General features: G+C 34.8%; 1 protein-coding gene across 3 annotated transcripts in view; it reads right to left on the reverse strand.

Moving 5' to 3' along the window:
• Window positions 1-16,458, reverse strand: part of DIAPH3 (diaphanous related formin 3) — a 199,533-nt gene that overhangs the window by 150,898 nt on the left and 32,177 nt on the right. For all 3 annotated transcript variants that reach the window (XM_027650314.1, XM_027650305.1, XM_027650298.1), the window contains 10 exons: window positions 13,921-13,995; window positions 13,768-13,837; window positions 13,242-13,378; window positions 12,665-12,770; window positions 4,834-4,944; window positions 4,286-4,404; window positions 3,426-3,542; window positions 2,123-2,241; window positions 1,922-1,986; window positions 1,212-1,316 (listed from right to left, as the gene is read on the reverse strand). In XM_027650314.1, coding sequence (XP_027506115.1) covers window positions 1,212-1,316; window positions 1,922-1,986; window positions 2,123-2,241; window positions 3,426-3,542; window positions 4,286-4,404; window positions 4,834-4,944; window positions 12,665-12,770; window positions 13,242-13,378; window positions 13,768-13,837; window positions 13,921-13,995 — 1,024 coding nt within the window. The remainder of the gene's footprint in view (window positions 1-1,211; window positions 1,317-1,921; window positions 1,987-2,122; window positions 2,242-3,425; window positions 3,543-4,285; window positions 4,405-4,833; window positions 4,945-12,664; window positions 12,771-13,241; window positions 13,379-13,767; window positions 13,838-13,920; window positions 13,996-16,458) is intronic.

The following is a 16,458-nucleotide window of genomic DNA, read 5'->3' on the forward strand; positions in this document are numbered from 1 at the left end:
CCAAAGTTTCCTCCTTAGACAGATTTAAGAGTACTAAGTTGCAGTAATCAATTACTTGATATTTACAAAACTTTTCATGTATCCCATTAATGACAGTGGGATAATTCATGGTATGACAGTTAGTGAGCAAAATCATACATTATGCTCTCTGCCTGCATTTAAAAAAAGGTTATATTTAATTCAGTGAACAACAGAAAAAGCAAAATAGGAGAGAAAACCAATTTCGCTTATAAAAAGTATTTAAGTATGTTTTCAAGATACACACGGAAAAATACTTTCTTAATGAATGATATACAACTCTTACTACATTTAGTTTTTCAGAATGCAACAATTTCTGTAATTGCTGGTTTAAAATGTTTGACTTTGGCATTAACAGTTAGTTTTAACAAAAAACCTGAATAAGAATGACATTTTTAAACAGACCAAAGAAGAGTTAAATTACTTTTCCTCACTAAAAAAATTAAAGAAGCTAATAAGTATTAAAAAAACCCCTCAAATGTAGTAAAAAAAGTAATATAAAAGAAAAACCTATATGCATGTCTTCCTAATGCTCTTCCTTTAGCCATTTTTAGACTGTGCTTCTTATTCCAGGAAATAAGACACAGGAAAAGTCACTGGGTCACAAAGTCTCCTTAGACAGATTTAAGAGCTGAAGTAGTTACAAGTTAACTCAAGTAATACTCTCAAAAATCTGCACTATTCCTCTTCATCACATTTTCAAATATCAATTTATGCTTGAAAATTGAAAAATTATCAGGAAATGTTCTTATCCAGCCACAGTTATTTCTTTCACTGCTGGATATCCATGGTAAGGCTTCAGTAAAGCAAACTGCATAATGAGCAATTTCCTGTGGAGGGATAAAGATCACAATGAAGAATGCTAATCTAAAAGCATAAGACCTATTACCCTATGTGGTTAATTACTTTGGAAATATATGACATTGAAAGTAAAACCCAAATAAAACATAAGAAACTAGTTAATTAACAGAGCTCAGGCATAAAAGGATCATCTGGGAACTCACACAGCTAATTAATGTCACATTACAATTATTTTTATAAAACAGAAATAAAGGAAACTCACATGCAATAATAATCGATAACAAAGACTCTTTGAAGAAACCCTCAGCTGTACTATCAATATCTGCAGAAGATGAAAAATGAAGTCCCTTTCAAAAACAATACTTCATATATTCATTTAAACTGTTTTATACCTGTGACTTAAAAGCTTGTAATTCTGTCTCAAGTTCATTGATTCTTTCCTCTTTTTTTTGCAGTAGGGTCTGGGTCTCCTGGTGAACTACAAAATCTTTTTCAAACTAAAGAAAAAAGAAAAAGAAATAAAATTGTTGGTACCAGTCAGTTCCGCATAGTTCCTTTAAATTTCAGCTTTTCCTTTTGTGCTTGCTAAAACTCACATGTTAACAATACTAAGGACACACACAACACATCTGCTATTCTAACTTTCATGTGTCTGCTGAGTGGAAGCGCCATCTGTATCACCTCTACAGATCTTTACTATATGAAATGTCATAAAGTAGTAATGTATTTCAAGTTGGTATTACACAGAGTAGCTTAAAAAAAATGGATGTACAGTAATACAAAGTCTGTAGATACAAACGAGTCCATTTTTTTTCTCTTGTTAGAGAAACTTATAACTGTTCAAATAAAGTATTCAATTGACTTTTTGGGAGAGTTGTACATGAAACCTTAAAATAAATGGTAGAAAGATTCTCAATTAAGGTTAGCTACTTTACACCATTTTTCTTCCTAGTCCACAAGCAACATCCAAATTTATATTTTAACACAGAACTAACAGTAATTTGAAGTTAAAAACTATGCCATGTTCAGTTACATCATTCATTAATCTCTTAAGTAATCCCCTGTGTCTACCTTATGATCACATAACAAAAAAATTACTTACTTTTCTAGAAAGTTCAGAAGCCCTCTCTTCACATTCTTCTAATCTTGCTTTATCTACACAAATATCTTGAAAAAAATCAACAAACACACTTAAACATATACAGGGAATATAAGATTCTTAATCACACAAACAATTTGAACTTGGATTTTGGAACATAAAAAGAAGTATGATACTGTAATCATTTCCAAATAGAGTACTTACCTAGTAAGTGGCTGAAATTTATATCTAATCTTTTACGATATGTGAAGTCTGGGTCTGTTCCATTTCGGTGTAACACTATCTGTGACACACACTCTTCAATTAATTTGAAATACTGTGGACTAAAGACAGAGATGAGCTTTTTTACTGAATATTTATTTATCAACCTATATTTAAAATCTTGCCTATAACACAGTAAGTTTAAAAGCTTTGGGCTTTGGGCTGAATTATTTCCATAGAAAGGTAGGTGCAAACCCTAAAAGTCTCAAAGGACAAATGCATCTGGCAGTTTATTACACAAGAACAGTTTACACAAAGCCTGAAAAAGCAGTGGACCTAAAGATAAATCATTCTTATACTATAAACTCTGTATCTCTCCCCCCATGGAAATACAGGAAGGAAAGACTACCTCCTGCTTCCTCTCAGTAAAGAGAAGGCTCTTCCTTCAGCTTGATTCTGTCTAGTTTTGTGACTTTTGTAACTATAAATGCATTGCAGCCCTGCTTCAGTATGAGGAATGAAAAACACCTTGTTCTAAAATGCCAGGGGGTATGACAGTTGGGTAACTTGCCCAGAACACACAAGCTGTGAATTCAAACCCTTTCAGGTGGAAGAGGTCTAGCACAGATGTACCCATAGCAGGCAAGCACCCTTAACCTTTAAAAGTACATGTGTGCTAGACCTTGCCCAAAATGCAAGGTTATGCAGAATGCTGTGCAGAAAGCAGATGGCTTTCCTTCCTTGTTCAGTTCATACCTGGTTCCTCCACTGCTTCCTCAAAAACAACACAAGCAGATTTTTGGAAGAAAAGTATTTGGCAGCTTCTAACACTTAAGGTTTTATTAACTGTTTCCCTGTAATTTATCTGATGAATTTTCCAGAAGACACAAACATGTTCACATTGACCTATAATGTCTACTGAAAATATTCAATTCCAACCCAAAAGTTACTCTAAATTAAGCATACATTAAAGTGAACTTCTGTGCATACTTGATTTTGTCCTTTGACTCAAATACACCACAAAATTACAATGTTACTACCACAATTTACAACTGATTAAGAAATCTCTCCTGATCACTTATACTTGCAGTCAGTAAGGATCAGATCTCAACAGCTTTCTATATTTATATATAAAATTGCAAAGCTGATACTTTTAAACATGAATTCACAAAGGAATACTCACAAATTGCAATCCATCCAGAAAGACTAAACCTTATTTATCCTTAAATTTATGGAAGAAATATTCTATTAATGACTGACGGATAAAAAAATCCATAATTAACATTTAACACAGCATTAAACATACCGGATAAAATAATCATTTCTTATCAGCAAAAGATGTTGGAGAATAGAAAGAAAATATCCTTCAGCACTAGTGTCCTTAACTGTATTCCACACCATGTTGTAAACATCATTTACTTCAGTAAAAGTGTTAAGGAGAATAAGAACAAAGAATAAAATATTTTAATCTAATGTTGACAATGGTGATAACTTCTTTAAACAGAAATTACACCAGAAAAATATCCATTATACGCTTTATTTTCTTCATGTTTCTCTTGCTCAATTCATGGAATCATTTAGGTTGGAAGAGACCTCTAAGATCATGAAATCCAACTATTAGTCAAAGACTCCAAGTTCACCATTCAGCCAGGCCACTAAGTGCCATATCTACACGTCTTTTAAAGACCTCCAGGGATGGAGACTACACTGCTTCCCTGGGTACCCTGTTCCAGTGCTTGACAACCCTTTCTCTGAGAAATTTTTCCTAACATCCAATCTAAATCTCACCAGGTGCAATTTGAGACCCTTTCTTCTCATCCAATCACTCCAATCACTTGTTACTTGGGAGAAGAGGTCAAGCCCCACCTCATTGCAACCTCCTTTCAAATAATCATTGAGATTGACAAGGTCTCCCCTAAGCTTCCTTTTCTAGGCTAAACACCCCCAGCTCCCTAAGCTGCTCCTCCTAAGACTTGTGCTCCAGACCCTTCATCAGTTTTTTTGCCCTTCGATGAACTTACTCATACTGAGAGGCCAAAAACTAAACACTGGATTCAAGGTGTGGTCCCAGCAGTGCTGAGTACAGAGGGGCAGTCACTGTCCTGGTCCGGCTGGCCACACTGTTCCTGATACAAGGAAAGATGCCATTGGCCTTCAAAAGGATATTCTAGTTCAGATCGAATATCTTCTAAGCGATGAGAGAACTCGATCATGTCTTCTTCCTTATGTTCATTGAACACTTTCAGCTGAATATCTAGTGCTTCATTCTTTATAGATTTCAGTTGCTGCAAAGAAGAAACAGTAGAAAGGCTTGCAAAATTAGCATTTCCATATGTAAATAAGCCTTATTATTTTAATAACTTCCCTAAGTCTATATTATTTTAAAGTTTAAAATTATAAGAATATATGAGTTAAACTAAAAATTCAAAAGGTAAACATGACTTCAGCCTGGCTTACAAGTGTTGCATAACAGTCCGTCACATGTTCTTAAGCAAGGTCCTAAAATCCTGAGGGATCATAATAAAGTTCAGAGAGTACACTTCACCTTTTCATTTTCATTTTTAGGCTGATTCTTATACTTACCTGCTCATGCCCAAACTTATAAAATGCCTTTGAGAATAATTTATTAGAACTTGTTCTCCCATTCCCCTTCTCAAGCTAAAATAGTTAAAAAATTTAAATAGTAATGCAAAGAGAGACTATGAGACGCTTACTGGCAATATCTCTTTCAATCCACTGCGCATAAATTCATTTCTGATGTGAAGCCTAAAATCCAAGTCATCAGGAGATGTAACAAGAGCATTGATGAGCTGCATGCAAGCTACCTATAATAGAGTAAATAACAAACTATTTTATTTCTTAGATTTCAATATGTATCACAATCAAAAAGATACAATAAATAATCAGACATTACATCATTTCTAATCATAAAACTACTGTAAACTTATAATTAAGCTACTTAAATTCCTGATCAGCCACATGAGCTATAAATATCCGTGAGAAACTGAGACTGTTAAGGGTTAATGACTCAACACATTCCTATGTGAAAAGGTTCCAGGATGCTTTGTTGAAGCCAGATTCTCATGGAGGAGGTCAGCTTTTGGGTGTATAATGGTCTTTGATCTTATAAGACAGAGGGATGAATGGTGGACTATGAGAGAGATAAGAGACAGAGTCCTGTGGATACAGGATTGGGCCTCTTGCCATGCTAAATTGTCCTCTCTTACACAAACTACTGGGTTGTAAAACTCCTCCTCCTCCCCCATGAAAATCTGGGAGGGCAGCTGTCATGTCTTGGAATGTGCCATAAACCATCAAAGACTCCCAAAAAGGCCCAACACCCATCTTCTGAAGGCCTTCCACCAGAGTAAAGCTGCCCCCTCTTCTTAGAAGAGGTGCCAAGGATTTCCACCAAAAACCTGAATGTATTTTAATCCACTAGACTTTGAATTTCATAGGCTTCTTCCCCTCTCACCCACCTCTGACAGATCAAGACCAACGACAGCTGAAGTGCAACAATCAAGGTCTTGCAGACCAGGAGGTGAGATCTTCAGTCTTATCCTTTCTCTCCCTTTCTTTTTTTTTCCTATATACATGTCCTTGGATGATATTTTTATGCTTTCATATTGCTATGTTTTGATATTGTTATATTACCATGAATAACAATAACCAAAATGGCTACATACCTGCTTTCCTTTACAACCAAACTGCCTTAAAATAAACCCTACATATATTTATATATATATATTTACAAACATCCGTCATTCAGTGTTGTTTCATTTTAATCTGCACCAAGGATCTATTAAAAAGATCCAGGGTTACCTTTGTGCCCTGGGACAGGTTATAACAATATCAAACACTAGTTCAAAAATTTCCATAAAAATTAAGTATTTTCTCACTACATTGAATTTTGTGTTTTTATACAAATATTGAGTTCCTTTAGCAAAAGCACTTTAGCAGATAAAGCACAATTTTCAACATATAAAAATCACTGTAAATATACCTTTATCTGTACATATCTATAAAAAGTTGGTGACATAATAGAAATGATAGAGGCTACAGTCTGTGAATAGCGAAAAGTTTATTGAAAAACAAAATGCTGATTAAACAAAACTGAGCCTGGAAAACAGAATGCAGGTTTTCCCCTTCTTTTTTGAAATCTTCACTCTTTAAACATACTGAGTATTATAGAACACTGCATGGGAACCACTACTTCAGCTCAAAAGAAAGCATAAGGTCAACTAGTGAGTAGTCCCTCCTCTGAAGAATCAAGAGATCCATCTTGAAAACCTATAGCCAGGAGCAGCAGGAATTCACTGTCCAGATTCACGAGTCTTTAGAACAACTTACTGTTAATCACAAATAAGCATGTCGACAGCCATTATTTCCTTTTTATACCCTCTTTCTTCTCAGCACACCTTTCTTCAATGCACAAGAAATACGCTATTCAAGTAATTCCAGCAATTTAAGGGCTTTTTAAAAGCACAAGTCAATTAGGATTGTCTTTGAACCTTACATACTATGCAAACAATTAAAGCAATCTGGTCTAAATACTTTGCTGTAAAGCCTTTTATGGTCTAGAAAATGATGCTGTATTATGCCATGGTCAGGCAAAATACTGGAAAGATACTGTGTAGGTCATCTTCAAAGTACCATATAAAATTCCAAGAGCTGAATTTACATATGGTCACAAGAGTAACCAAATGTCCAAGCTACTTTGATACAGACTGCGAGAAACAACAGTACTTTTTAGGTTTCCAAAAAGAACATGCTAAAATTAAATGACAGCACAGACCGCAACCCTTTACCTTTATCCTACTGCAAAGAATGTGAGCATGAAAGTAGTTTTAGATATTATTTCACCTGAACTGTTATGGGGGTGCATGGCAGGGCAAGCATAATTTAGGCCTGCTTGACAGCAATGCTAGTCTATGTAGATGAAAACAGTCCAAAAAGTTGAAAGAACCTCTTAAGGGAGAAAGGAAGCTACAGATAAGTAATTATTTTCTTCAAGTGCTCATCTCTATGTGCATTCATACTACAGACAATTCCAAGGAATATCTATTCAACTTCAATGCTCCTAATTAAGAAAAATTTGAAGAAACATTATCACAAATGTAACACCACTCCTTGACCAGTCTCAAGGTACAGTACATAACACTTAAGGAGAATGCCTGTGATGCTCCAGTTGTGACAGCTCTATAAATCTCAGATGCTGAGACACAGAACAATCAGTTACTACTTGCACTCATGATGAGTGGGTCTGAACCGCATTCTTTTGTATTCAATTACCTTGGAAAAGATTCTGTAAAGAGACTGACAGTCTTTTAAATTTTCAGTCATGGACACAAGGTGGAAAAGCTGAGATCAAAAAAGATGCCTCATTTTTAATAAATGAAGAGCTATAAATGAAGTAGTACAAGGTTTAGTGAAGCCAGGTAAATTAGCTTCCTAGGAAGGCAGAAGTCATTGCAACCAAAACATTTTGGGCAAATGGACTACAACTAAGACCAATTCATGAAGAGCTGTAGATTTGGTTGGTAAAGGTATTTTTTCAATCTACCCTTGAGAAGATCCCTGAAAAACTGAAATTATTTTATGCTCCAACAGCAAAAGGTATATGGTAATATACAGCTCTCTAGTGAACCTACTAAAATTTTCTTATGATGTTGAGGACTGCAATCTATAACAACTCTTTTCTGAGGGGCACCTCTAACCAGACAGTAATTACATCTAGAGAGTATCCAGTTGTTTACAACAGGCAAGCAGTGAAGGTGTGTAGAGGCACCTTCCTTTCTTCAGAGAAAAGCCAAGAGCAAAGCTTTCATTTCATCTGACGGTCTAGTTAGATGTTTTGTTCCCTTTCTTATCCCACAAGAACTGCAGTAAGTACAGTCCACCATGTTTTCTAAGGTCTTTTGACTCTGTGAGTATATTCCATCTGGAAGGCTTTTAACATCCTGCTGCCACATGGAAGGGAAATCTACAAGACTTGACTTGGTTATCCAAGAGATGAGCCTATATTGATGGATACAGATACAATATTTTCGGTAGGGAATAACTTTGCATGGATGACGATACAGTTCACCTGGAGAGTCAAAATGTTGAATGCTTTCCTCCATGAAAAAATAGATGAGATCAGACATAATCTGCTAATTCAGAAGTTATAGCTTCCAGTTCTAGTATCTTCTGCTTTTAACAGGTGACGCCTATCAAGTAATGAATGCATTTTTTGAGGATTCCACAGCCTGGACTTTAAACTTGAATTTTTTTCCCAGTTGAAAACCACATATCATATATCCAGTCCTTCACTTGTGAAAAATGTCAGGTATATCTCAGCAGCTCAGAGTAGCTTTTTCCTTCAATAGATAAGATAGGGTTCCTGAGGGGTCGGGCTACCGTGGCAGCAGTTGGGTTTTGTCACACTCAGCATGGTATAGTGGTGAGCATTCGCATATGAATAGTTTGCCTCTCCTGTACACTTCTATTATTAACATTGTTGCTGTTACTGTTTGTTTTCTTATCTAATTGCTGTTTTCAGTAAATTGTTTTGATCTCAGCCCCTGATCTTTACTTTTTGTGCCTCTAATTCTCCTCTCCAGCCTGATGAAGAGGAGAGAGAGAGAAGAGTAAGCAAGCAGCACGTGGTTTGGAGTGGTTTCAGGAGGAACAGTAAATTGGAGAATACCAGTCCTAAACCATGACAGTCGTATCTTGCCTGTTTGAGTAAGAGGAACTACTTCATTTTTCTTACTCTTACTGCAACTATGCATTTGTAGAATAGGCTATAAAGATGATGTATATTTAGCTAAATTCTACTTGCCAGTATTAAACTGGCTTTGGTACAGACACTATATTGATACTCATTAATTATTTCCCTTATTAATCACAAAAAATTCTAAGTAATATTTTTCGAGATGTACCATCCACATACATGTACAATTACATGGGTCTTAAATACTTATTATCAATCTTGATGTGTAGGTAAGGCAAGCTTGTTCTGATTGACTCTATTGGGTAAGCAGTTATGGAAAGGACCTAATGAGCAAAGAACAACCAAGTATCAACAAGTGATTCAGCTAACCAAAATATGACAGACCATACCATCTCACATCCTCATATTATTAGATGACAAAGAAAGATTAAATGGTATTCCCTGACTACTGAATATATTAAGGTTAATGCTACTGATGAATAGCTAGTAGCATGAACCTGCAAGTTTCCACAGGGATGAGCAGTGTTCATTTTTCAGGAACTTAACCAGGAAAGGAAAAACTGCATCTTTTCTTCACCACTGTATCTCTTCTCAGTCCTACGTTCAAAATTACAAGGATATGGCATCTCTAACTAGAACTGCACAGAAGAACAGCACTCTTTCATTAGTTAAACAGCCTGCTTGAGAAATAGCAATGAAAGTTGATTATTAGAGAATACAAGCATTCATTTGGTTCTACAATAAGAATGAGAAGTGGGCAACAAACAAGTTGTTGTTGTTGTTGTTATTGTTGTTTTCACTTCTGTCTTAAATACTTCAAAATTAGTTGTGTCAGAACTGTACTTCCCGCATCCCTGACTTGTACAACCAAAGTATTAGACTTTTTCAGCTGTCGTCATAAATACGCAAGGTATCAGATTGCCCTGTATGCATTTTCTTGAGTACAGCTTTAAGATGTACATTTACTTTAACATAACCAGAAACTCGGTATTACTCCTGGCTGTAGCTATATTCTCAGACTAAGATCACCAATCTTGTCTTGAACCAAAAACATTTAAGTATGCTTTCCATAATTTTGGATTTTGACGAAAGATAAAGGGAGAATACCCTTTGCTTTCAACAAATGCAAAAAGTAAATACACAGAGCTTTCACTAAAAATACAAAAATCACCATATTGAGGCCTTTTATGTATTCAAACTTCTAGTAACAGAAATGTTAAGTCAATTCAAAATTGAAAAGGTCAGTTGTTAGTGTCAAATTGAACTGCCACAAAGCAAGCAGACATACATCAGGCAGACAATCAAGGCAAGTATGCCAAGTAACTGACAACTATAGGCTTCTGTCTCATTAAAACACTGTCAAATTAACCACTAGGTCAATGTCATTGCTAGAAAAGTTTACAATTGATTCAGATGAGGAACGTTGATTTTTCTAGCAATCATTTTTAAAGTCTGAAAAGATAAATAAATAACAAAAGGCCTTTTAGTGGAAGGAACATGTTCAAATGGAAGTTTAACTCAAAAAAAAGTTTCCATGTCTACAAAAGATACAGCAAATGAAACAGCAAAACATTACCTATTTGCAAGAACTTCAGGCTAACACAGCAAAGCCAAATGAATGTATTTAGCCTAAGTATTTTAGTATAAGTATTGCAACTGTAGCATTTAGACAGAATTCTTAGTTTTAACAATGCTTCTATCATTTATATCAGAGGATAAAAGAAAAAATACCAAATGGAGGTGTATCACAATCACAAGAAGGCATAACTAGTAGAAATAAACTTTTTCAATATCTGAAGAGTAGTCCTAGAAAAATAGAAGTTGCTATGACATAGGTAGCTCAGCTGAAGTTTCCTGCACTAATTCCATTATCCCATCAGTGGTACCTCACTAAAGGAGCTGAGTACCCATCATTGGTAAAGGGAGAGGTACGTATGATTGATTGAATTTATCTAATGCTTCAAATAAAGTAATGTGCTGCTTTTAGGGTAGTTTCACATGCATTTTTAACTCTAAAGAAAAGAGAGTTATAGATAGCTTTTTCTCTATTAAATCTACACACGTGTAAATATACACAAGCTCTGAAAATTCAGGATCACATTTAGAAGCTTACACTCAAAACATCCTGGAAGTTCTCAAACCCTTATACGTTCTATAGAGAATATAGACTCTTAAATTCTCTTAACTTGGATACAATATCCTGAAACTGGAAAACAATTTTCATGATCTATAGCATCCCTACTGCAGCTCCCTACTGCATCAAAATATTTTTGAAATTTATTGATATCCCAGGGAAAAATTTATATCCCAAAAATTTTTTGATATTCCTGAAAATTTATCGATAGCCCAGAAAGTTGTGGATGCCCCATCACTGGACGTGTTCAAGGCAAGGCTGATGAGGCCCAGAGCAACCTGATCTAGCGAGTGGCATCCCTGCCCATGGCAGGGGGGTTGGTACTAAAAAATCTTTAAGCTTCCCTCCAACCCAAACCATCCTGTGATTCTATGAAATCACCTAAAAGAAAGTTGATTATGGAAGCATCAAGAGATGCCTTAGAGAAGGACCTTGGCAAGCTGGAGAAGTGGTCTCACGTGAACCTCAGGGAGTTGAAAAAGGCCAAGTGCAACATCCTGCATTTGGGTGGGGGCAATAACCAGTATCAGTAAAGGCTGATAGTGGTTGAAAAAAGTCCTTTAGAGAAGGACTTGGGGATATTCACAATTGAAAAATTACTTTTGAGCCAGAAATGTGCACTTGAGAGTCAATCATATCTTGCAAAATTGTGGATGCCTCATTCCTGGAAGTGTTCAAGGTCAAATTGGACAGGGCTTTAGCAAGGTGGTCTGGTGAAAGATGCCCCCTCATGGTAGCCGGGTTGGAAATAAGTACATAGTTTTTAAAAGTCCCTTCCAACCCAAACCAGTCTGTAATTATAAGATAGAAGGGGTAAGAAAGAAGGACAATTTTTCATAAAAGAATCCCATTGGTACTGGTATAATTCAAGAGCAAATGATTCTCCACCTCTAAATATTACTTTATTATAAGCTTTTCTGTGAGATAGATGAAACAAGCAGCAATCATTACTGTCTGACATGGATTATTTAATACAAAAGGTGAAAAATACAAACATTTGTTTCAAACTTTAGATTAATCTTTTACTATTTTTGCAATATTCACAAAGAATTACAATTACTAATAGCTTTCAGTTCAACCGAATTACACGAATATCAATTAGAGTTCATATTTACACTCCCAGACCAATGATTTATAATGATCATTCAAATGAAGTGTAATACTTTGTGCCTTCCTCCCGTTAACTCTACATCCAATTGAAGCAAACTGAAAATTGAAAATAAGGTGGAAGATTTTTTTCCTCAGACTCTCTGGGTGCAATTTTATGAAATCATAAAATGGACATGAGGGATGGACCTCCTGCTGATTGAAACTTTAATTATTAAAAGCAGTTGCCTAAAAACTTGCTTTTTTACTAAGTTTCAGCAAATATTGCCAGAAGTGAGATAATATTTTGCATCCAAATATATGATTTATCCTTATTTTAAAGGACACTATAACTTTAACTTGCAAAGGTAAGATCTGAGTGAGTAGAAATCAACAAATTAACCTGCAACACCCCTGTGTTTCTCAACAATGAATCTTACTATGATATATTTTAAAAGATAAAATTATCAACAACATTCCAAAATTTGACCCCTATTTGAAACAGTATACCTGTTCCTTTTAATTGTAATGACTTGTTCGGTACAGAAAAGTAAGAAATTTTATTTTTACTTGTTGCAGTGTTTTGTAAAAAAAAAAAAAAATTGCTTACTTGCAGCTGAACTGAGTTATCCTGAAGACCTTCTACAATAGGAGAGAATCTGCCAACATTCCTTTCCTCTGCTGCTGCTGTTACAGCCTCCAAAATTTTTTCAAGGCTGCAAGAAAAGAGAAGCATTTCACTCAGGAGAGATATTTTAACTTGCTGTTCATTTGCTATCTGAAAAGACATGTTGCCAAATTATTCACCTGCCTCAATTTCTTGCATATAAATTTAGGTTTAAGCATTATATGTTTCCTTTGGAGACTTCTGCAGCCAAAAAATGACTTACTGGATTACAAGGATTAAGATACCTTAAAAGTTATACTAACAAATTTTAAGAAAAAGAATGGCTGCATAACTAATTCCATCTAAGCAGTACAACCACATGTCAAAAAGAAAAACTCTTATTGATACGACCACAATAAAAAAAAAAAAAATCAGACAAAGGTATTCTGAAAACTGACAATACAATACGGATATTACTTTCAAACCTAAATTGAAAATTTTAACATTTAATTCAGGTATAACTATAATTTTGGATACTGTAAAACTACCTTACTATTTCCAACTTAAATACAGTACTTACATGTTTTCCTCTCCAACAATGCACATTGCAGATAGGAGTTTAACTATATCCGTCATCATGTTAGTTTGCTTGGGATCAATTGCTTTGGTCAGCAACAAAAGGCTCCTCTCTTCTCCCAAAATTCTTTCCAACCCATACTAAACAACAAAAGAACAGTTGTAAGGATAGTTGGAGGGAATCCAGATGACTATTGAATATCTAGCAATGACAGTGATGGTTCCCTCAAGTAAGTATTTCGAATGACATTTCAGTCTGTCAAATACTTTATTAAAATAATTAAATGAAAGAAAAGTCCCAAATAGGTCACTTATACTGTAATAACGGCATATACCAGCATCAAAAGTTCACATTATTGGCTGGGAATATAGAGAAGAAGTGGCAGACTTCTGGCAGACAGAAAGAACTTCAAATCACAGCTGACCAACCCACCACTTCACCAATTGCACAGACTTACACCCATTCATCATGTACCTTATCTGATTGAACAGTAGTAATTTAGATTTCCAGATTAGATAAAATCCCATACCTTATTATTCATGAAGGCTCTCAAACACTGTATAACCTTATGCTGACTCCTCTTCACAACTCTGTCCTGACTGAATAAATCAAAAGTTTAGTGTAATTAAATGCTGTTTACATACTATGAAAAGCTCGCAATTTTATATTAAATCATCCTTACTTTTTGGTCTCAACCAATCTTTCCAAAACATCCAATAGCAGTCCTAGACCTTCTCGGCCAAAGTTTTCAACCCAGCTAGGGAGAAAGAAAAAAGACATTTAAAAGAACTGACAATTTAAAAAAAAAGACTAATCCCAGTGAATGAAAACTGTAAATTCATCCCAGTGAATAAAAGCAAGTATAACTGAATCATTTGAAATATCTCCAAGTGAACACAACAAAAATTTAAAATTTTAGCTACTACCAAAGCTATCTTTTGGTGAGGTTAAACCCTTGGCAAGTTGTTTCTACGTCAAACAGCTGCTTCATGGCCCTGTTTGGTATTGCTCAAAATCCCCTGATATCAAATACATGTAATGGCAAAATGACAGTAGTACTTAAAATCATAGGAATAAAAAATAGATCAGATGTTTTTATACTTTTTTCCCCTAAAAGTAAATATATTATGAAAATAGATTTTCTCTTTCCTGAATGGATGTTTTGTTCTGAAACAGATTAGGTAAATAAATGTCAATTATTTTTGGCATTTCTGGCCATATCTGTCCTAAAAATAATCCTAGGAGACCATGTCTTAGCATATTTTGTATTAGCAGAATTATGCACAGCTGCTTTGTTGTACATCCAATAGCTGAGGGTGCTCAGAATGATCAAGTCCCTAAAATACTGTTGTATTATTATTGCTTTTTCCTCTGCTTCCACAAAAGAAAAAGAATTACTTTTACTATCCAAAGAAAACACTCAGCTTTTTGTCAGTCTGACAAAACATCAAGTTATCAGTGCCCCTATTTTCAACGTATTAAAAATGTCCTCTTAATGAAATTAAATCTGTTGCAACTCTTACACAAAAAGAAAATAAATAGCTGTAGATAACCAGTTATCTGCAATACTATGCACAGTTAAATCACTTGAAGCGCTTTTGATGGACTGTGCTGGCAACTGTGAGGTCAAAACACCCAAATTATTTACCTGAAGATTAGTGACCAAGATTTTCCTTCTGAGGCTTTATTTTATACTGATGGAATATAAACACTGCTTTTTGCAGTAAGCCACAGATATCAATACATTTTTCTAAGTACCAAGGATCAAACTACTCAATATCACAATTCAGATTTTCTCTGTGAACTAAAAATACATTTTACAAGAAAGACTAATTGAAAACAATGTTGTGGAATCACTTCTTGCATTAGAAACTGAAATGTCAACAAGATTTAAAAGTTAGGTTGATTAAACTATAGTAATTGAACAATCAGAAAAAAACCCTAAATTATATATTGTCAAAAATATCACAGCCCACAAATGTTACGAATGTCAGCTAAAATTCAATCTAAATTTAATTCTCATCCTGTTAAAAAAGCATACTTTTATCCATTGTTATTATATATGCACAAAATAAAATCCCAAAGTTTCATCAGTTATTTCTCATTGTCCATATCACATGAAACTGAAGTCTAAATTAATCATGGATTTATAGCAGCTGAACCAGAGTTCAGTATTTACATGTCAAAGTAAGTTCTTACTCAAAGATCTGGCTGCTGAGAGGAAAATCAAGGTCACCAGTGTGTCGCTGTTCCATTTTTGCTACTTTTGTATATAAGCCCTACTTAAGAACTTAGGTTTTTTACTAAGGCTATTTTGAAATGCTCAGTTTAAGCCTAGTGAAGTCTATCTTAATAGACTTTTCTCAGTACCACTCAATATACCAGAATACTGTTTCAGAAAACATATGTTCTACTGGTTGTGATCCTTCTTTTGATTTGTAGACTAAAATGTGTTCATGGACAAGCAGTAGAGATTTTGTTTATTGAACTGCTACTTAAATATCTCTCCTCTGGTGTTTTTGCAAGCCATAGTCACTCTATTTCCAATTCAAATCTGTCAAATTCAGACCATTCATTAACTTAATGATTTCGTCTCCACTCTAAGCCTTATAGTTCTTTTATGCTGTCTCTACATTCTGCATAATGTTTCAAATTGCAGTTATATTTTAATAAATTATGGTCAAGCTAGGACTTCAGATTCATCTGTGAGCCTTTTTACCTACTGTAGTTGATATCTGAACAAAGTTAAAACCTGTGTTGCAATCTATTTGTACCAATAAGTTAAAATAATTTCTCTAAGGTATCAGTGCAATACTCTGATATCAACAATGCGTCACCAAGATCACAAGTTTCGTTTTGTTTTATTTTTTGGGGAGCAGGGGGTTAACTTTTCTCTTGGTATGTAGGAGAGAGGCAGCAAAGGCAATGACATACAAAAAATAAAACTATCCACTCATATCAAGAACAGAGAGAAAAGATTGCTCTAAGCAGAAGTTGTCACACATTTCAAACATTTCATGTTTCTCTTTCCAAGCCTGTAGTAACAAGCGAAGTTTTCTTTGTTAAACCTAAGTGCAAATAAAAAAATTAAAAAAAATGGCTGGGGTTGTGAGTTGTTGGAATCTTTTTTAAGAAGGGGAAGCAATATTATATCTAAAAGTAGTTTTACATTCATGAAGGAAGTATATCTTCTGTAAAACTCTCTGTCAGAATAACTCAG

Source organism: Corapipo altera, unplaced genomic scaffold (genome assembly GCF_003945725.1).
Source record: "Corapipo altera isolate COAL_440 unplaced genomic scaffold, ASM394572v1 0, whole genome shotgun sequence".
Classification (NCBI taxonomy): Eukaryota; Metazoa; Chordata; class Aves; order Passeriformes; family Pipridae; genus Corapipo; species Corapipo altera.